Here is a 20,926-nt window from a genome sequence, read left to right as displayed (position 1 = left end):
TTTTGAAAGTCAACATCCACTGCATCCGCTTTATCTATCCTATGTGTAATCTCCTCAAAGAATTCCAACAGATTTGTCAGACAAGATTTTCCCTAAAGGAAACCATGCTGACTTTGTACTATCTTGTCCTGTGTCACCAAGTACTCCATAACCTCATCCTTAACAATTGACTCCAACATCTTCCCAACCACTGAGGTCAGGCTAACTGGTTTATAATTTCCTTTCTGCTGCCTTCCTCCTTTTTTTAGAGAGTGGAGTGACATTTGTAATTTTCCAGACTTCTGGCACCATGCCAGAATCTAATGATTCTTGAAAGATTATCACTAATGCCTCCACAATCTCTACTGCTGCCTCTTTCAGAACCCTAGGGTACAGTTTATATGGTCCGGGTGTCTTTTGGATACCCTTATGTCTTTCAGCTTTTTCAGCACCTTCTTCCTTGTAATAGTAACTGCACTCACTTCTCTTCCCTCAAAGCCTTCAACATCTGGTACACTGCTGGTGTCTTCCACGGTGAAGACTGATGCAAAACACAAATTTAGTTCATCTGCCTTCACCTTGTTCCCTGTTATTATTTCTCCAGCCTCATTTTCTAGCGGTCCTATATCCACTCTCATCTCTTTTTCTTTACATACTTGAAAAAGCTCTTATTATCCATTTTAATATTGTCTGCTAGCTTGCTTTCAAATTTCGTCTTTTCTCTCCTAATGATTCTTTGCTCTCTGTAGGGTTTTAAAAGTTTCCCAATCCACTGTCTTCCCACTAATTTCTGCTTTGTTTTATGCTCTCTCATTTGCTTTTACATTAACTTTGACTTCCCTTGTCAGCCACGGTTGTACTATCCGGACATTTCAGTATTTCTCTGTTTTTGGAATACATCTATCCTCTACCTTCTTTATATTTCCTAGAAACTCACACCATTGCTGCTCTGCTGTCAATCCTGCTAGCATCTCCTTCAAATTTACTTTGGCCAACTCCTTTCTCATATCACTGTAATTTCCTTTACTCCACTGAAATACTGCTACATCAGACTTTACTTTCTCCCTATCAAATTTCAAGTTGAACTCAATCATGTTGTGATCACTGTTTCCTAAGGGTTTTCTTACCTTAAGCTCCCTAATCACATCCGGTTCATTACTTAACACCCAATCCAGTATAGCTGATGCCCTCAGAGGCTCAACGACAAACTGCTTTAAAAAGCCATCTTGTATATGTTCAACAAACTCACACTCTTGAGATCTATTTCCAACCTGATATTACCAATCAACCTGCATGTTGAAATCTCCCATGGCTATCATAATATTGCCCTTTTGACACACCCTTTCTATTTCCTGTTGTAATCTGTTGTCCACATCCCAGCTACTGTTGCGAGGCCTGTATATAAATGCCATCAGGGTCCTTTTACCCTTGCAGTTTCTTAACTCAACCCACAAGGATTCAATATCTTCTGATCCTATAGCACATCCTTCTTCTGATTTGATGCCATTTTTTATCAGCAAATCAACGCCACCCCTTCTGCCAACCTTCCTATCCCTCCGATACAACATGTAACCTTGGACATTCAGCTCCCAAGTACAACCATCCTTCAGCCATGATTCAGTGACGGCCACAGTATCATACCTGACAATCTGTAATAGTGCAACAAGATCATCCGCCTTGGGAGACTTCCGGTAGCGCTCATGGAGTGAAGTCGCGTTCTTGACTCGCTCCATTACCTCTGAGTTTTTTCTCTCTATGGTCAGCTATACTTTAATATCGGCTATGTCTAAGAACGGGAAAGACGGCAAGGATGGTAAACCTCCGGTTAAACCGAAAGCTACGGATCTCCCTCCGACTGAATCACCGGTGACTTTGAAAGCGATATCGGAGTTAATTCAGAGGGAAATTTCAACCTCTGTTAGGGAGATGATTCGTACAGAAATTATGGGCTTTGTTAAAGACCTGATTCATACGGAAATCTCAACTAAGTTCCAGAAAATTGCCGATTTAATTGATAAGATGCAAACATGTATTGCGGAACATCAGTCGGCTATATCTGATCTTCAAAAATCCGCGCAACAAAGTGAGCTTAAGATGGGGAAAGTCGAAGAAACAATTAATGTAATGAAGAAGAAACTTGACTTTTTGACTTTTAAAAACTCTGACTTGGAATCTAGAATGCGACGGCAGAATTTACGAATGATTGGCGTCAGGGAAGCCGTGGAAGCTAACAACCCTATGAAATATTTCTCCCAACTTTTAAAAGATGCATTCCCTACTGTATTTCCTGACCAACCACCGTTACTGGATCGTGTTCACAGAATCCCATCATACTCGTCTAGGTCAGATAGACCGAGGCATGTTATCTTACGTTTTCATTACTTTCAAGACAAGGAGAGACTGTTTCGATTCGCTCGATCTAAAGGTTTCATTGATTTTTCGGATCTTAAGTTCCGATTCGTGGAAGATTTCAGTAAACCAATCTGGGACCAACGGGTCCGTTACAGATCCGTGATGTCGGAATTCTATAAGATGGATTTAAGACCAGCGCTGCTGTACCCTGCACGTCTAAGGATTCGCATGTTAGATGGAGCCCTTCGTTTTTTTGATTCTCCATCGGATGCCCAGAGTTATCTGGATCAACTTTCATCTTCAACATCTTAATTGCCTTTTTTTAAATTTTCTCCGTTGATCGGAGGCTGTGAATTGGTTGGTTTTAACTTTTCTGTGCCCTATTTGGGCAGAAAAGTTTACTTTCGATTTCTTAATATGGCTGCTAAACTTTCTTTTTAACTGCGTCATTTCTTTCTTTTCCCAGGGGATTCTGAGTGGTTACTTCCCTTTTGTCATCTTACGTATTTCCTGTGCGGCCTTAAATTTTGTAGTTTTTTTTTAAATTTTATTCTGTTTTGCTTTTTATAATCATTTTATGTTAATAATCCTATTTTTTTTCTGTTGCTGTGTCTATTCATGAGTTTGAGGTTTATTGTGGTTTTTTTTTAATATATACTTTCCGGCTTTTGTTCTGTTCTGTGTGTATTTTAATTGAGCTAACTTTTTTTTACTTATTTTTTTACTGTTTTACAATTAGCTGACCCTTTTCATATTTATACCTTTTTTTTAGGGAGCGTATACCGGAAGTCATGGGGGTAGTTTTAGCGCTTGCTTCTTTCTGGCGGGTCTGCTTTAGATTTCGCCTTGGGGTCTTGGGGTGGGGGGTGGTGGGAGGGGCTTCACGTTTTAGTTTGTTTCTCTTTGGGCTATATACATTATTGAAGTATTGGTTGCGTCCTTTTCCCCGGTATCTTTTGTATGTTCTGTTTCCTCTCCGGGTTTGTGGGTCGCGCCTATTGTCAATCCTCCTTGTTATGGGTTGACTTTAGGATTTATGGAGTCTATTATTAATTTTGTCTCCTGGAATACTAATGGTCTTAATCATCCTATTTAAAGGAAAAAAGTTTTTAAAGTGTTCCGGAGACTTAAAGCACAAATTTTATTTTTACAAGAGACCCATGTACGGAGGGGGGACAGACTACGTTTTTTCAAATTCTGGAAGGGACAACAATTTCATTCGAACTCCAATGCTAAGATTCGAGGTGTCTCTATTTTTATAGACTCCTCAGTTACTTTTATACAACAGGATATTATCTCTGATCCGAATGGTAGATTTTTACTGGTTAGTGGTTTACTATTTAATAAAAAAGTAGTTTTGGTTAATGTTTATGCTCCTAATATGGATTGTCCGGAATTTTATAAATCATTGTTTGATCAGTTTCCGAATTTGAACGAGTTTTCATTGATTTGGGGCGGAGATCTTAATACCTGTTTATCTCCAGCTTTGGACCGTTCGGCTCCTTTACGGACTTTACCTAATAAATCTGCAAATTTGATAAATTTTTTCCTTTCTGATTCTGGGTCGACGGACATTTGGCGTTTTCTGCATCCTCAGGAAAAAGATTTTTCCTTCTTTTCACATGTTCATCATTCCTATTCAAGAATTGATTATTTTTTCATTGATTCTCGTCTCATTCCTTCAGTGATTAAATGTGATTATGATTCTATAACCATTTCGGATCATGCTCCACTTAAGCTTTCTATTAAAATTATGGCCAATATACCAAACAATAGACAATGGCGTTTTAATTCGCTGTTGCTTCAGGACTCGGACTTTGTTAATTTTATGAATGAACAGATTGAGCTTTTTTTTACAATTAACCATACAGAAGATATTTCGGTTAACACTCTTTGGGACACTTTTAAAGCCTATATTCGGGGTCAGATTATTTCGTATTCCGTTGCTTTGAGGAAGAAACAGAAGCAGGAGGAGATGGCAATTGTGGACAAGATTAAAGAAATTGATAAGAAATATGTTATGGCTCCTTCTGAGGAGCTATACAAACAAAGAACTGAACTTCAAATGGAACACAGTTTACTACTCTCGTCCTCGATTGTAAACCAATTAAAGAAAACAAGAAGTGATTTTTATGTTCACAGTGATAAAATTGGCAAGCTGCTGGCTAATCAATTGAAATCTAATTATGTTAAATCTCAAATCAATCAGATTTATAACCAAAATGATCGATTGATATTGGATCATGTGGGGATTAATCAAACCTTTTGTGATTTTTATTCTTCTTTATATCAATCAGAGTCTCCTCGAGATTCTAAATATATGAATGATTTTTTAGATAAGTTAGACTTCCCTCAGATTTCACAGGATATGTCTTCTTTATTAGATACTTCCATTACAATGGATGAGATTAAGAATGTTATTTTTTCTATGAATCTGGGGAAAGCTCCTGGCCCTGATGGGTTTACCGTTGAATTTTATAAATGTTTTGCTTCTTTATTGATTCCTTGGCTCTATAAGGTTTTTGAGGCTTCTTTGAAACTTGGTAAACTTCCGGAATCTTTTAATAGAGCATCAATTTCTTTAATACTAAAGAAGGATAAAGACCCTGCTCAATGTGCATCTTATAGACCAATATCTTTATTAAATGTTGATTCTAAAGTTTTTTCTAAGTTATTAGCAAATAGACTAGAAAAAGTACTTCCTTCTATTATTTCGGAAGACCAAACGGGTTTTATTAAAGGTCGTTACTCTTTTTATAATATTCGTACATTGTTAAATATCGTTTATACTCCCTCACAAAATGTTCCTGAGTGTGTTATTTCTTTAGATGCCGAGAAAGCTTTTGATAGAGTAGAATGGCCTTATTTATTTAAGGTGCTTGAAATGTTTAATTTTAGCTTGAAATTTATATCCTGGATTAAACTGTTATATCACTCCCCTGTAGCCTCGGTTCGTACTAACTCCTTAAACTCACCTTTTTTTCCTCTCTTTCGTGGTACTCGACAAGGCTGTCCTCTTAGTCCCCTATTATTTGATATTGCATTAGAACCTCTTGCAATTGCTATTCGAGAATCTTCAAATATTACTGGGATAACTCGGGGATTAAAGTCCCATAAATTATCACTCTATGCTGATGATTTACTTTTATATATTTCTAATCCTGAGAGATCCATTCCTGCTGTTTTAGAGTTATTAGCACAATTTGGTCTTTTCTCAGGTTATAAATTAAATCTTAGTAAGAGTGAACTTTTTCCGATTAATAAACATCTTCCCTTATATTATAAATTTCCATTTAAATTGATTAATAATTACTTTTCATATCTTGGGATTAAAATTACTTGTAAACATAAAGATTTATTTAAGACTAACTTTTTACCATTAATAGACCATATTACTCAACTTTCATCTAAATGGTTTCCCTTATATTTAACTTTGATTGGTCGTATTAATGCAGTTAAGATGTTTTTTTTGCCAAAATTTTTATATGTGTTTCAGGCATTACCAATTTTCGTTCCTAAATCTTTTTTTGATAAAGTTGACTCTAAAATTTCTTCATTTATTTGGCAGAATAAGAATCCGAGACTGGGTAAAATACATTTACAGAAAGCTAAGAGAGATGGAGGTTTAGCATTACCTAACTTTAGATTTTATTATTGGGCTATTAATATTCGACATATGAAATTTTGGTTACTTGACCGGGACATACTATCTATTCCTAAATGGGTAGCATTGGAATTACAATCTGTTCAGGGTTATACACTTGGTTCTATTTTAGGTTCCTCTCTTCCTTTTGATTCGAAACGCCTTAAGCAGGTCTCTAACCCGATAGTTAAATATGCTTTGCGCATTTGGTTTCAATTCAGAAAATTTTTTGATCTTAATCAATTCGGGTTAGCGATTCCTATTTTAGGCAACATATTTTTTCCTCCCTCTTTTACGGATCGCGCTTTTCAAACTTGGAAGACTAAGGGTATTTTACGGTTTTTGGATTTATTTTTAGATGGTTCCCTTATGTCTTTTGAACAATTATCTAATAAATATAACTTATCAAGAATACATTTTTTTAGATATTTACAAGTTAGAAATTTCCTAAGTACTATACTTTCTTCCTTTCCAATGCTTCCTCCTATATATATTTTAGATTCGATAATTAACCTTAATCCATGTCAGAAAGGTGCATCGGCTATGATTTATAATATTATTATGAAACTTAGGAAAGCTCCATTTGATAAGATTAGGGTAGATTGGGAACAGGAATTGGGGCTTACCATTTCTGTGGATGATTGGGGGCAGATTTTACAATTAGTTAATACTTCCTCTATTTGTGCTAAACATTCCCTAATTCAATTTAAAGTGGTTCATAGAGCACATATGTCCAAAGATAAGTTAGCGCGTTTTTACTCGCATATTAATCCTTTCTGTGATAGATGTTCGGGGCAGATAGCCTCTTTAACTCATATGTTTTGGTCTTGCCCTACTTTGGAAACTTTTTGGAGAGATATTTTCAATATTATTTCTAAGGTATTAAATATAGATATCTCTCCTCACCCTATTACTGCTATCTTTGGACTACCTAAAATTTCTAGTAATCTTTCCCCTTCAGCCCGTAGAATGATTGCATTTCTTACTTTAATGGCGAAAAGATGTATTTTACAACATTGGAAAGAGCTTAATGCTCCAACTACCTTTTTTTGGTTTTCTCAGACGATTTTATGTTTGAATCTGGAGAAAATTAGAAGTAACCTTTATGATTCTTCATTTAAATTTGAACAGATTTGGGGACCTTTTATTCGATATTTTCATTTAATGTAATATTTACCCTTCTTGTTTTTTTTTCACTGTTTTAATGGAGGTCGGGATTGAGGACGTGATTTTAAGTTTAACTCTGTTTGGTTTCAAGTTAGCCCATTGCTTTGCTTTGCTTTTAGGTAGTTGCACGGTGGGATTTTTTTGGGGGGTTTTTTTTTCTTTTTTTTTTCCATTGATATATATAAAATCTAGTATACTATTATGTTATCTTGGTTTCTTATGCTTAAATTACATTGTTTGTAGTATTTTCTTTTTGGTATTGTTATCTTTTGGAATTTTATTGTACTTTAACATTGTATTAATGTTTATATGGCTTACCTTTTTTGTATACTTACTCAATAAAAAGATTTAAAAAGAAAGATCATCCGCCTTAATTCTTACACTCCTTGCATTGAGATATAACACTTTGAGTGCTTCTGCATCCCTAATGCCCCCACTAATACTCACCGTGCTGGCTGCAATTTTGTCCTATCATCTGCCTGCCCTTTCTGACAGTCTGACTACATGCTATTTTTGCTTTTTTACCATCTGCCCTATCCTGAGTCCCTTTAGTCACGTTCCCATCCCCCTGCCAAATTAGTTTAAACCCTCCCCAACAACTCTAACAAACCAGCCTGCAAGAATTTTGGTTCCCCTCGAGTTCACGTGCAACCTGTCACTTTTGAATAGTCAAGATCCAAGAACCTGAAGCCCTGCCCCCTGCACCAACTTCTCAGCTATGCATTAATTTGCCAAATCATCCTGTTTCTACCCTCACTGGCTCATGGCACAGGCAGCAATCCAGAAATTACTACCTGGGAGGCCCTGCTTCTCAGCTTGCTACCAAGCTCTCTAAATTCTCTTTTCAGGACCTCTTTGCTTTTCCTTCCTATGCCATTGGTACTAATATGTATCAAGACATCTGGCTACCCTCCGTCCCTCTCCAAAATGTTGTGGACGCGATCAAGGTGTACCTGACCCTGGCACCTGGGAGGCAATATACCATTTGGGTGTCCCATTCATTTCCACAGAATCTCCTGTCTGTTCCCCTGATGATTGAGTCCCTTATCACAGCTGCTCCCCTCTTCTCCCTCTTTCCCCTCTTTCATGTTTTTGATATTTATTGTGTATTTGTTCATTATTATTTTTTTTTAATTATTTCTTTAGTTTTGTGTTTGCAGCTTGTTGCACAACGGTTGAGCGCCCAGCTTATGTGGTCTTTCATTGATTCTATTTTGGATAACATGTTGGGCCAAGGCATTGAGCACCCACCTGCCATTACCATCAACAACTACGAGCTGGAGGTAGTTCATGAGTTTACATACCTTGGCTCCACCATCACGGACAGTCACTGCCTAGACCCCGAGATCAACAGACGGATCGGACGAGCAGCCTCAACATTTGCCAGGCTGACAAAGAGAGTCTGGGAGAACAGAAAGCTGACGATGCACACCAAAGTTGCAGTCTACAGGGCCTGCGTCCTCAGCACACTGCTTTACGGCAGCGAGACCTGGAGCCTCCACGACAGACAAGAGCAGCGTCTCAACGCCTTCTACCTTCGCAGCCTGAGACGCATCCTGGACATCACGTGGACTGACTGAGTCACCAACAATGAGGTCCTGGCCCATGCCCAGATACCCCGCCTCTTCACCCTGCTCCAACAATGCTGTCTCCACTAGCTGGGCCACGTACACCGCATGTCAGATGGGAGGATCCCGAAAGACCTGCTGTACGGGGAACTGGCCTCCGGCAAGAGAGCACAAGGGCGGCCCCATCTTCGTTTCAAAGACGTTTGCAAGAGAGACATGAAGTCACCGAAAATGAACGTCGAGAGGTGGGAGGATGTCGCAAGCGATCGCTCTCACTGGAGGCTGGAACTACGCAGAGGTCTAAAAAGAGGAGAAGAGAAGCTGAGGCTTGCTGCTGAAGAAAAGCGCACTCGTCGGAAAAACAGCACCAAGACAACACTGGAGGACAGCACCTTCAAGTGCAGTCGCTGCAGCCGAGACTGTCACTCCCGTGTGGGCCTCTACAGCCACAACAGACACTGCTCTAACACAGACTGAAGCAAGACTTTCCAGGCGCAGATCCATGGTCTCGCGAGACTAACGGATGCCACCACCATTTTGGATATTATTCTATAATGGATTTGGGTATGCCTGCAAGAAAATAAATCTCGGGATTGTATGTGGTGACATATATGTACTTTAATAATGAATTTAGTTTGAACTTTGAGGTCCAACATAAGTGCAGATTTGTTCCTGTGATCAGCAGAACCAGTTTTCTCCCCCCTCTCAAAAATGCTGAACTGCACTGCTGAACTTGTGATAATGAACCTGATTCTGATTCGTATTCAGTGAGGTAGCTGCTGAGGAAATGTTGAATTGCTCAGTAATGGTTGTGATGGGTCAGGTGCAAGGCCGGAGGCATGTTAATAAAGCACCTTGGACTTCTTGACATTAAGTGCAAATTTTGTGGTAGGTTTGTGCATTAAGATACAGTGCAGACTGAGGGTCATTCTCAATGTGTGTGTGTATGGATTGGCAAACTCACATGATATGTGTACATTCTGGTCACACCTATATTGAGTTAATGGATCTGCCAAATTTTTGGCTTTATATAATTTTGATGCCACTAATCACAGCTACATGGAATGATATTTGCAATTAGTGATGCATGTATATGGTGAGAATTATATGTAAGGTATTTGTAGATTAGAAAAAGGTGATCCTGCCAAGGCAGCTGCAGCAGATATGCAACAGTGGCAAATTGTTCAAAGACATTTTGCTCCAATAAACAATTCATTTGTTCTCTTTTACATCGAATAGACCTTTTCATCTTATGTTGATATAAAATGTGTGCATTAAAACGTATTGCGTCACTTCTTGTGAAGAACTTGCAGTTCTGTTTAACAATATGTAGTTCTAATTTCTGACCCTAGTCACTTCTTCAAGTATTATCTTTTTGCTTTTTAGGAAGTTATGTTCTGCTCTGTATCAGTTCCTGTTTTAATAATTCCCTTTTTATACCAACTCCTGCAGCAACTGTTTTAAATTACTTCTTCTATTCTCCCTTTTTGAATTAATAAAAGCATTCACATAAGAACTTACGAACAATACATAATTTTGCATTAAATTTTATAAAGATTTTCTCCATGAAAATTGTTACTGAGACCTCTCCAGTTGAGTGGGCAAACAGTGTGTTTGTATTATTCAGTACATAAGTTTAATAATATTTCATTTGCTTTGCAGCTAACTATGAATGACTTCAGTGTACATCGAATAATTGGACGGGGAGGATTCGGAGAGGTATATGGATGCAGGAAAGCTGATACTGGAAAAATGTAATTTTATTCCTTTTTTTTGTATTTAATTCCAAGAGCTTCTGCTTTAATTCAAGTCTTTCTCTGGGTTTCCTCTGGGTGCTCCAGTATCCTCCCACAGTCCAAAGACCAGTTGGTAGGTTAATTGAATATTGTAGGTTGTTCTGTGATTAGGCTAGGATTAAATTGGGGGATTGCTAGTCAGCACGGCTCTGAAGACCAGAGTGGCCTAATCCTTACTGTAGCTCAATAAATAAATATCAAAGTATTTAGGATAACAAGAAGACTTAATTGTTAGATTTTGAAACATAATGCATAACTATTGTGATCAACGCATTCTGGCAGCTTCATAGCTTGAGGAACCAAAATATAATTTGGTCAAGGACCTGATATACCCAAGAGCCTAGTGCTAACTATTCACCTCAACATGAACAAAAACCTAAATGGTGCCATTGTTATTACTTAAAAATTATGACCGTCCCTTCCAGTGCAATATTTTCCATTTGAAAAGTCAGTCAGGACTAAGAACTAGCAGTATTCAGGTAATAATGAGCACAGTTTCAGAATGAGATTTATTATCCCTGCCGTTTGAGGTGAAATTATTTGTTTTGCAGAAGCAGTACAGTGCAGAAACATGAAGATCTATAAATTACAAAAATAAATAAATAGTGAATAAAATAAGATAGTATTCACGGATTGTTCTGAAATCTAATGATGAAGGAGAAGAAGCTGTTCCTGAATCATTGAGAAACCATCTTAAGGCTCCTATTTTTCCCTGATAGTGAGGATCCTTAATGAATGCCACCTCCTTGAGGCATCAGTTCTTGAAGATGTCCTCTATGGAGGGGAGGTTTATGCACCTGATGGAACTCGCTGGAGTTTATAACCCTCTGCATCTTTTTGCGATCCAGATTTTCGGAGGTTCCTTACCAGGATGTGATGCAACAGTCAGAATACTGTGCACCATACATCTACACAAAGTTGTAAAAGTCTTAAGTGACATGCCAAATACCTAACAAAGTAGATCTGCTGGCATGCTGCCTTCATGATCGCATGAATGTGTTGGGCTCAGGATAGCTCCTCTGAAATGTTGACATCTAGGAACTTGAAGCTGCTCATGCTTTCTACCACTGACCCCTCCACAGTCTCCTGAGGTCCACAGTCAGTTCCTACATCTTGCTGACATTGAGTGTGAAGTTATTTTTTCAAGACCACTCAACCAGCCGATCCGTCTCACTGCTGTATACCTCCACATCGCCAGCCGAGATTTCTGTCAACTGCAGTAATGTCAATGGTGAATTAATAGATGGCATTTGAGGTGTGCTGAGCCACACAGTTATGAGTGTAGGGAGACTAAGCAGTGGGCTAAACACGAATCCTTGAGATGTGCCTGTGTTTAGAGTCAGTGAGGAGGAAATGTTATTACTGATCACACTGAATGAAGTCTCCCATTATTCTGGCTGGAGGTTTGTGACCAGTGTTACCCTGCAGGTATCAGTGCTGGACTGCTGTTGTTTGTGTTATATATCAATGACTTGGACGAAACTGTATGTGGATTGATCAGTATTTTTGTAGATGATACTAAAATTGTTAGAGTTGCCTACACTGAAGAGGGTCGTCAAAGGATAAAGCAGGATATAGATCAGTTTCAGTTATGGACAGAAAAATAGCTGATGCAGTTTCATTTGGGCAAGTGTGAGGTGCTGCCATTTTGAAGGTCAAAGTAAAGGAAATTATACAGTTAATGACAACTCATAACTCATTGTACAAAGGGATCTTGGGATCCAAGCTACTTCTCTCTAAAACTGGCAACACAAGTGGATAGTGTGGTAAGGAAGGTATATGGCATGCTTACCTTCATCATGAGGCGCATTGACTACAGGAATCAGGAAGTCAAGTTGCAGTTGAATAAAACTTTAATTGGTTCGCTCTTCGAATACTCCGTGTAGTTCTGGTTGCCCCTTTACATGAAGGATGTGGAGAGGGTTTAGAAGAGGTTTGCCAGGATACTGGCTGGAATACAACATATTGGCTACAAGAAGAAGTTGGACAAACTTAGAGTGTTTTCTCTTGAGTGTCGAAGACCAGCTAAAAGTTAATGAAATTATGAAAGACATAGATAGGGTAGACAGCCAGAATCATTTACCCAAACAGAAATGTCAGATGTTAGAGGGCATAGCTTTCACATGAGAGGGGATTGGGGCACATATTTTTTAACACAGAGAGTGGCATGTGCCTGGAATGTACTGCCAATGGTGCTAGGGGAACAGATGTGGTAGCTACATTGAAGAGCATTTTAGATACGCCCATGGACATATAGCGAATGGAGGGATATGGATCTGTACAGGCAGGAAGAGATTAGTTGAATTTCACATGGTTGGCACAGACATCATGGTTCAAAGTGCCTGTTCCTCTGCTGTTCTATGTTCAAAAACAAAATTTCAGTTTTGAGTGTTAATTCGATCAACTTTCAGATAAGGAATGCTCCTTTATTTTTATATACTGGTGTTTTACTTTATTTCCCTCCATCCAATTTAACCCTCCATTATTTGAAAAGAGTAGACTGCTTAATCTGTGCCAGGAACCCTCTTAGTTTAATTCGATCACACTAGGACTTCTCAGTCATGACGAACATTTTAAAGAGATTCTGTTTCCACCTAGTAATGGTGGTAAAATAATATGGGTCAACCTAATCGTTCTTGTAGAATTTGCACAGTTGCTTCACGGCTTCAGCCAACTAGTTCAGTGTTGATTTCCTGTTTTGTGTTATGGAGTTTGCACATTCTGTTTGGGACTGTCTGAGTCTCCTCTAGTGCTTTGGTTTCCTCACATACCCTGTGGAGCATGTGTGGCTCGTACGTTGCAGACTGAAAGAAATACAGGTAAACAGCTCTTTCTCCTGAGCATGTTCGGAATCCTTTGGAAATGAAGGGGCAGATTTTTCACCTCCAGCAGTTGCATTGACAGTTGAAATAGGGAGAGAAGAAGGTAATTGAGTTACAGGATATCGCAGAGGGATGATTCCGTTGAAATGTGGAAAGGCAAGTGGAGGAAGATGGATTATTGTTGGTGGGATATCGCTACAAAAAAAGTTGAAATGGAGAGGAGAAAAAAGTGCAAATTAAAGATTTGAAGAAAGATTGGTTTTATTTGTCACATATATATTGAAATATACAGTGAAAGTGTTGTTTTTGCATCAACAACCAGCACAGTGTGAGGATTGTGCTGGGGCACCAGAACGAGCCTGCAAGTGTCAGCAAGCTTCTGGCGCCAGCATAGCGTGTCGGCAGTTTACTTATTCCAACCCATGCGTCTTTGGAGTGTGGCTGGCGGGGAGAACCGGAGCACCTGGAGGAAGCACACACGCCCAAGGGGAAATCACGCAAACTCCTTACCCATATCGGCAGAAAGTCAACCCCTATTGCTGACGATGTAAAGCATTTCACTAACCACTATGCTACTGTACTACCTAGGAGAAGCGAATAGCACTAGAACTAGTAATTGCAAGCTTTTGCACAGGGCAAGACTAAGACACAGTATAAGAAGCTGATCCAGTTAATTTTCTGGTTAATTGTCCGATCAGGTATTGATGGTAAGTGATTTAGTTGGAGGTGGTCACTCTTGGAACTGCTTCCTTCTTAGATGGAAATTTTGTCATCCTAATCCTGAATATTGTCCAGAACCTGCAAGTGGGCACAGGCTGCCCTATCTGAACAGTTCCATATACTGTGTATCACTGAATATCTCTGTATTGACTTGACAATGAAGTGAAAGTTATTGATAAAGCACCTGAAGGTAGTTGTGCCTAACATCTTGCTGAGGAATTACTGTGGTTATGTCCTGGGATGATTGAGCTATAATTAACTTCCCGTATGCTGAGTATGGCTCCAGTTAATCAGATAGTTTTCCACATGAAAACTTGATTCTTATAATATAGTGAATATCATTTTATAGGCAAATTCAATTCAAAATAAACTCATTTTCCTTCTTTACTACTTCCACCCAAAGAGTAAAGGCCACCAATTTAATAATATTTTGTTTCAGGAGAGTCATGTTTGGTTTATAACCAAAAGCAATTTGCCTATCTGTTGGATTTTCTGCTGTAGGTATGAATAATGAAAGAATTGATTGTGATTGCATTTCTCACTTTAGTTTTCTCACTGTACCTAGATCAGAAATCTATCTAATCACCTTTGTTTATTTAATACTGTACTATGGTATAATAGGTTATTTAATTTTCTCCTTGAATTTTATTTTCAGGTATGCCATGAAGTGCTTAGATAAAAAACGAATCAAGATGAAGCAGGGAGAAACATTAGCACTTAATGAACGGATTATGTTGTCACTGGTCAGCACTGGGGTAAGTCCAAATGCAGTTTCTTTTTCATATGCACGTTGACTGCAGAAGGTGATATATATTTTTGACTTGGCAGAGTTGAACGTAAGCAATGATGTGTACTGTATGTAGAACAACTGAGCAATCTAGCAATAATTAAAAAGTTGTAGACTCGAGATACTATGTATTTAAAGTAAAGTCCTCCATTTGTCTTTGGTGTAGTTAAATGAGTAAAACTCCTTCTGTCTCCATTGGTATTATGTCATGACTGCTGTTAAACCCCTCCTTGAATCTTGCTTTCACTTTATAGCTCAGAACCTGGGAAAGCTCTTTATGTCACTATTCAATGCACTCAGTTAAAATATAACAAAGCAGACTCCTACTTCAGGGTCTCTTCAATCTGAGGCAGTCCCTTGTGGTAAAAGGTGACTACCTCCATTATGGTTCAGTGGTTTCTGAGAAGATTTATGAGTACTAGGCAGGATCTGCAGACTTTGCTACATTTGGCCCAGGTAGAGCTTGATGGGATAGCGTAGATGGGTTGCTTGTATGCTCCATCTGTCATTTGTGTTTGGGTTCCATGTGCTCCCACTGCAGAGACACAAAATGATCACCAGTTCCCCCGATACTACATTATCACTTTGAGCACTCTTGCATCGAGGGTCCATGTGAATTGGTGTGTTTTATTTTATTCAGGTTTTTTAAAAGGCATGCTTGAATTAACTTTCTTTATCCTCCAAATATTTCTTGCCATGGCAGACCACAATAAAAAACCGGTCGCTTCCAGAGATTGGTGTTGGTTATGGGAATAGTGGCTCATCAAAGGTGGTTGAGGATGAGCACAGCCTTGATACTGGTGATTTTGGTCAAAAAGAGGACCCTGACATTGGTTTGAGTTGGAATGAGAGAGATACCAGAATTCTGGCATCTCCCCGCTTCCCTGTCAGTACTGAAGAAAGGTCTCATCTGCAACTCCGTCTGTTTGCTCTTCTCCATAGATGCTGCCTGACCTGCTGAGTTTCTCCAGCATTTTGTGTGTGTGTTGCTTTGGATTTCCAGCATCTGCAGATTTTCTCGTGTTTCAAACATTGGTTTGCCTTTCCGGCCAGTGGATTTGGTGAATTTTACATTGAGAGCATTGGTTATATTTTTGAAGTGTTTTTCCATGACTTCTACAGGTTGTCTTTGCATCAGAGCAGGAAAACAGTTCTCAGCATATCAACTCGGAACTCAATTTGACTCTGAATACACTTTTTTATAGGCAGTCAATGCCTAAGTTAGTGCATTGGATGCAATAATACATTTAATGGTCGAAAGTTCTCTGCCTGAAAGGTCACTCCCGAGATGAGGGAAATGATCCATATTGAATGTATCACATCATTAGTCTTAGTTGTCAGGGGACGGTGTTGTGCAACAGAGGCAGGTTGTTGAAGAGCTTTGATTTTCTGGATCTTTTGTATCAGACCCATCTTGAGCACTGTGGGATTGTGCCCGCTTTGGAAATGTTGCTGAGGTCTGTGCTTGCATATTATGTGGCAGGCAAAGGGTGGTACTGAATTTTTGAAGCCAGCTGGTTGTCCGAAGATCTCTTCGTAATACCTGTGCATTGACAGGCGTTAAAAACACTCATGAGGTTAAAGAAGATGATATATATTGCTTGATGCATTTGGAATCTTCTTTCTTGCACAGCATCTCTGAAATCTCCTGGCATGCTCTTCACTTCACAGGTGAAGGAGATGAATTTGTGGATTTATATTTACAGATGTGCTTCCTTCATATTTCTATTCAACATAAAATGGACTCAATCAGTCCCTTGAGCCTTTGACTGCTGTCAGAGAAATTCTAATCACAGATTTATTTTCCTGTAACTTGTTCTGTCACACATAACCATAAACAGCCCACTGATTCTCTCACCGGCCACCTACATCAAGAGTACTTTACAGTACTCAATTAACTTGCCAATCAGCACCTGTTAGGGGTGTGGGAGGAAGTGGGTGCACTTGGGAGAAACCTACATGCTAATAGAGAATGCAAACTCTAAACTGGAAGTTGGAATCAAATCGAGGTCGTCAGATCTTTGATTTAGCTGCTTTGCTTGTAGCACCACTGTTTGGCTCTTCATCAGCGTTATTTAGTATTACAGCATAGATTTTGTCTGCCCCAAAGGCTCTGTTATTTTTCACTTGAAGGATTGACTTTCTGATTTCTTACTGGAGTGGGTTAGAGTTGAGGTTGAGGTGAATAGTCCACTGTGGATAAAGTCAAAGAAATTCACACCTGAAACCTAATCTTATGTGAAGAGATCTTTGGAATGTTCTTTCCAGTGGATGCCAACTGTCTCATTGTCCTTAATGACCCCTCTTATGATCATAGCTCTTAATAGAGTGAATTCTTGGATGTTCAGTCTGTAAGTTATCTTGGCATACTGAAATATCGATGTTGTAATTCTCAGTTACAGACTCTCCTGCTGTCGTTTCCTTTGAAATTTTGTTGGCCCTTAATCTGTTATTTTTATCTGCTTAATGGTTATTCCAGTTCAAGAACTCATTACATTTACAGTTTTTTCTCCTGGTCATCAAACCATTCTCTGTTTTCTGCGAGAGAAACTGAGTGTTTCTTAAGGCTGATTTATACTTCTGCGTTAACTGGACGCCGTAACCTATGCAAATGGGATATGCGTGTTGTGAACATTTATACTTGTGCGTTGGTGTGTTTGCGTCGCTTGGCAATTCGCGCACGTCACGCGTGCACACTCACCTGTCCGCGCAAGGCTTCATGGTCGTGGTAGTCACGAGGAATTCTGCAGATGCTGGAAATTCAAGTAACACACATCAAAGTTGCTGGTGAATGCAGCAGGCCAGGCAGCATCTCTAGGAAGAGATACAGTCGATGTTTCAGGCCGAGACCCTTCGTCAGGACTGACAAAAGGTCTCGGCCCGAAACATCAACTGTCCCTCTTCCTAGAGATGCTGCCTGGCCTGCTGCATGGTCATGGTGGCCTCGGGGTAAACAAGACGCGAGCGTCTTTTCTGGTGCAAAATGTGTCCTCCATAATTTCAGAGGTCTGTAAAGCCTTATGGAAAACATTGCAGCCAGAGTTCCTTCCCTGCCCTTCAGTCGCCCAGTAGGATGCAGCAATTCCCCCTATTGCAGTGTAGGATGACATGCGATGCTACCAAGCGGACCAATCACAGCTGCAAACACGAGGAATTCCGCAGATGCTGGAAATTCAAGCAACACACATCAAAGTTGCTGGTGAACGCAGCAGGCCAGGCAGCATCTCTAGGAAGAGGTACAGTCGACGTTTCAGGCTGAGACCCTTTGTCAGGACTCACAGTCGACGTTTCAGGACGAAGGGTCTCGGCCTGAAACGTCGACTGTACCTCTTCCTAGAGATGCTGCCTGACCAATCACAGCTGCTGCAGTCTGCGTTGCTGCGACGCGCGGTTACATTTTGGGAGAGGTGCGCGTCGCGGCAACGCAAGCTCTCGCATAGGGTTCCACGTCAGACCTTACAGCGACACGTTGACACAGAAGTATAAATCAGCCTTTAGTTATTGTGCATTTCAGGTGGACAGAGTGGTCAGCCACTACAGCTCCTGTTGCTTGGATTTGCTAGACTGGCACTAAGCTATTGACTGAACAAGACTATCATTATCGGGTCTTTAAAAGCCCTTCACTATTGATTTTCCCATAGTAATGTTTCTGTTCCCATCACCACTTATAGTAGTTGCCAGATTGATTGAGATGACAGGGTAAATTAGGTGATGGTTGATCCAGCATTCACGGCTAGAAGATAGTAAACTAATCGTCTCTCGTTTTTCCAGTGCCATTGTTTTCCCGCGTTCTCAGCATGAGCTATATGCTCATGTTCTCTTTATAAGTATGCAGCGTGATCCAACATGAATTGAAATGTCACTGAATGGCAGCTGAGATGATTTTGTTGAAGTTATTGCTGCATCAGATATTCATGTGGCACTTACAATTACATTTAACCCTCAATATTTCACATACAACATCTTTTTTAGAATGATGGTCAGGAAATTTAATCTGTGAACCATTACAAAAAGAATCATTTTGTAAACACTGTACTGGAAGAAGTTTTCTTTGTAAGTTAAATCTCGTAATATTCCTTTGTACCCAGGTTTAGCCTTACAGTGGATTAATCTGCCTCTCCCGCCTACTTCTCATCATACACCCAGCCCCTATGGTAGTGTAGTAGCACAACCCTATACAGTACCAGTGACTCGGGTTCAATTCGCGTCACTGCCCTGTGAGGAATTTGTGCGTTCTGCCTTTTCCTCTGGATGTTCCTGGAGTCCAAAGACATACTGGTTGATAGGTTAATTGGGAATTGTAAGTTGTCCTGTGATTAAATCAGGGTTAAATCTAGGGATTTCTGGGTGGCATGGCTTGAAGGGCTAGAAAGGCCTATTCTGTGCGGTATCTCAATAAATAAGTAAATGTATCTCCTCTCTTAAGTCTCCAAGATGCACCCACTGATCTCATTCTAAGCCCTCTATCACACTGTGCCCTCAACCTCCGGCCCTGGGACCTATCACTGCTGATCTCTGATTTGCCATCTCCATGTCCCACGCCAAGCCTATAATCATCACAGCCCTCCGGTGCCTCATGGGTTTGGCTCAGCATTCAATCCCAGGGGTTTCCACTGCCAGTTAACTTGGTGCTAATACTCATGGCCAAACTTGGCATCAAGAATTTTGACATTCCTGGATCTTGGCAACTGTGCAAACTGTTCATTTTCAGCTATAAAAATGTGCATCATCAATTAAATCACACTAGATTCAACTGAACACTTCCTATCATGAATTGGACTGGTGATGTTGAAACATTTTCTACATTAGATGTGAATCTAATAACATCTGTGTAATGGTCCTCTGGTACATTACCTGGAAACTGAAGTACAGTGCTCAAGTATTTCGACACTTCCAGAACAATCATTACTTTGGGACTCCATGTCCAGGCCCTGATCTGGCATTGTGGTAATCCAGCTCAGGTGGGTCCCCCTTAATTTAATTACTTAGATGTGCATATTTTAGTAACATATGGAATTTACCCACCAATCACATAACTCTTTTCAACCCCAATCAATGACCCTACTTGGCCTTGATCTTTGACCCCTCTTGAAGCAACAATCAGCTCCAAAGCATAGCCCTATTGGCTTAGACCCACTGCCAATACAGACAATGACTAGGTCTGAGTCTATGATTTTGTGCTAGCTCTCTTCCTCACCCATCCTGCACATCCTTTGTTTGTTATTTGACCATTAGACATAGGAGCAGAATTAGGCCATTCAGCCCATTGTATCTGCTCTGCCATTCCATCATGGCTGATCCCAGATCCCACTCAACCCCATACACTTGTCTTCTCACCATATCCATTGATGCCTCGACCGATCAAGAAAAGATCAACTTCTGCCTTAAATATACGCGTGGACTTGTCCTCCATCACAATCCGTGGCAGAGCATTCCATAGATTCCACACTTTGGCTAAAACAAATTCCTCCTTACCTCTCTTCTAAAGGATCACTCCTCAATTTTGAGGCTGTGCCCTCTAATTCTCCCCATCATAGGAAACATCCTCTCCACGTTCACCTTATCTAGTTCTTTCAACATTTGGTAGGTTTCATGAGATCCCCCCGCATTCTTCCATGTCCAGTGAGTACAGGCCCAAAGCTGCCAAACGCTCCTCATATGTTAATCCCTTCATTCCCAGAAAAATCCTCGTGAACTTCCACTGGACTTTCCAATGACAACGCATCCTTTCTGTGATATGGGGCCCAAAACTGTTGATAATACTCCAAGTGCAGCCTGACTAGTATCTTATAAAGGCCCAGCATTATCTCCTAATTTTTATATTCTATTCCCCTTGAAATAAATGCCAACATTCCATTTGCCTTCTTTACCACAGACACAACCTGTAAATTAACCTTTTGGGAGTCTTGCACGAGGACTCCCTAAGTTCCTCTGCACCTCTGATGTTTGAACCTTCTCCCCACTTAGATAATAGTCTGCACTATTGTTCCTTTTACTAAAATGCATTATCATACATTTCTCAATGCTGTCTTCCATCTACCACATTTTTGCCCATTTTTCCAATTTGTCTAAACGTTGCTGCAAACACATTG

The 20,926-nt window shown here is 39.9% G+C and overlaps 1 protein-coding gene across 1 annotated transcript in view; it reads left to right on the top strand.

Annotated features, from left to right (window-relative positions):
- Positions 1–20,926, top strand: part of grk3 (G protein-coupled receptor kinase 3) — a 293,230-nt gene that overhangs the window by 173,806 nt on the left and 98,498 nt on the right. The window contains exons 8-9 of the mRNA XM_063034576.1: positions 10,372–10,463; positions 14,703–14,802. Of these exons, the coding sequence (XP_062890646.1) occupies positions 10,372–10,463; positions 14,703–14,802 (192 nt within the window). The remainder of the gene's footprint in view (positions 1–10,371; positions 10,464–14,702; positions 14,803–20,926) is intronic.

This window comes from Mobula hypostoma, chromosome 27 (genome assembly GCF_963921235.1).
Source record: "Mobula hypostoma chromosome 27, sMobHyp1.1, whole genome shotgun sequence".
Classification (NCBI taxonomy): domain Eukaryota; kingdom Metazoa; phylum Chordata; class Chondrichthyes; order Myliobatiformes; family Myliobatidae; genus Mobula; species Mobula hypostoma.
The sequence above is the reverse complement of the archived record's forward strand: the minus strand, read 5'-3'. Positions and strand labels throughout refer to the sequence as shown.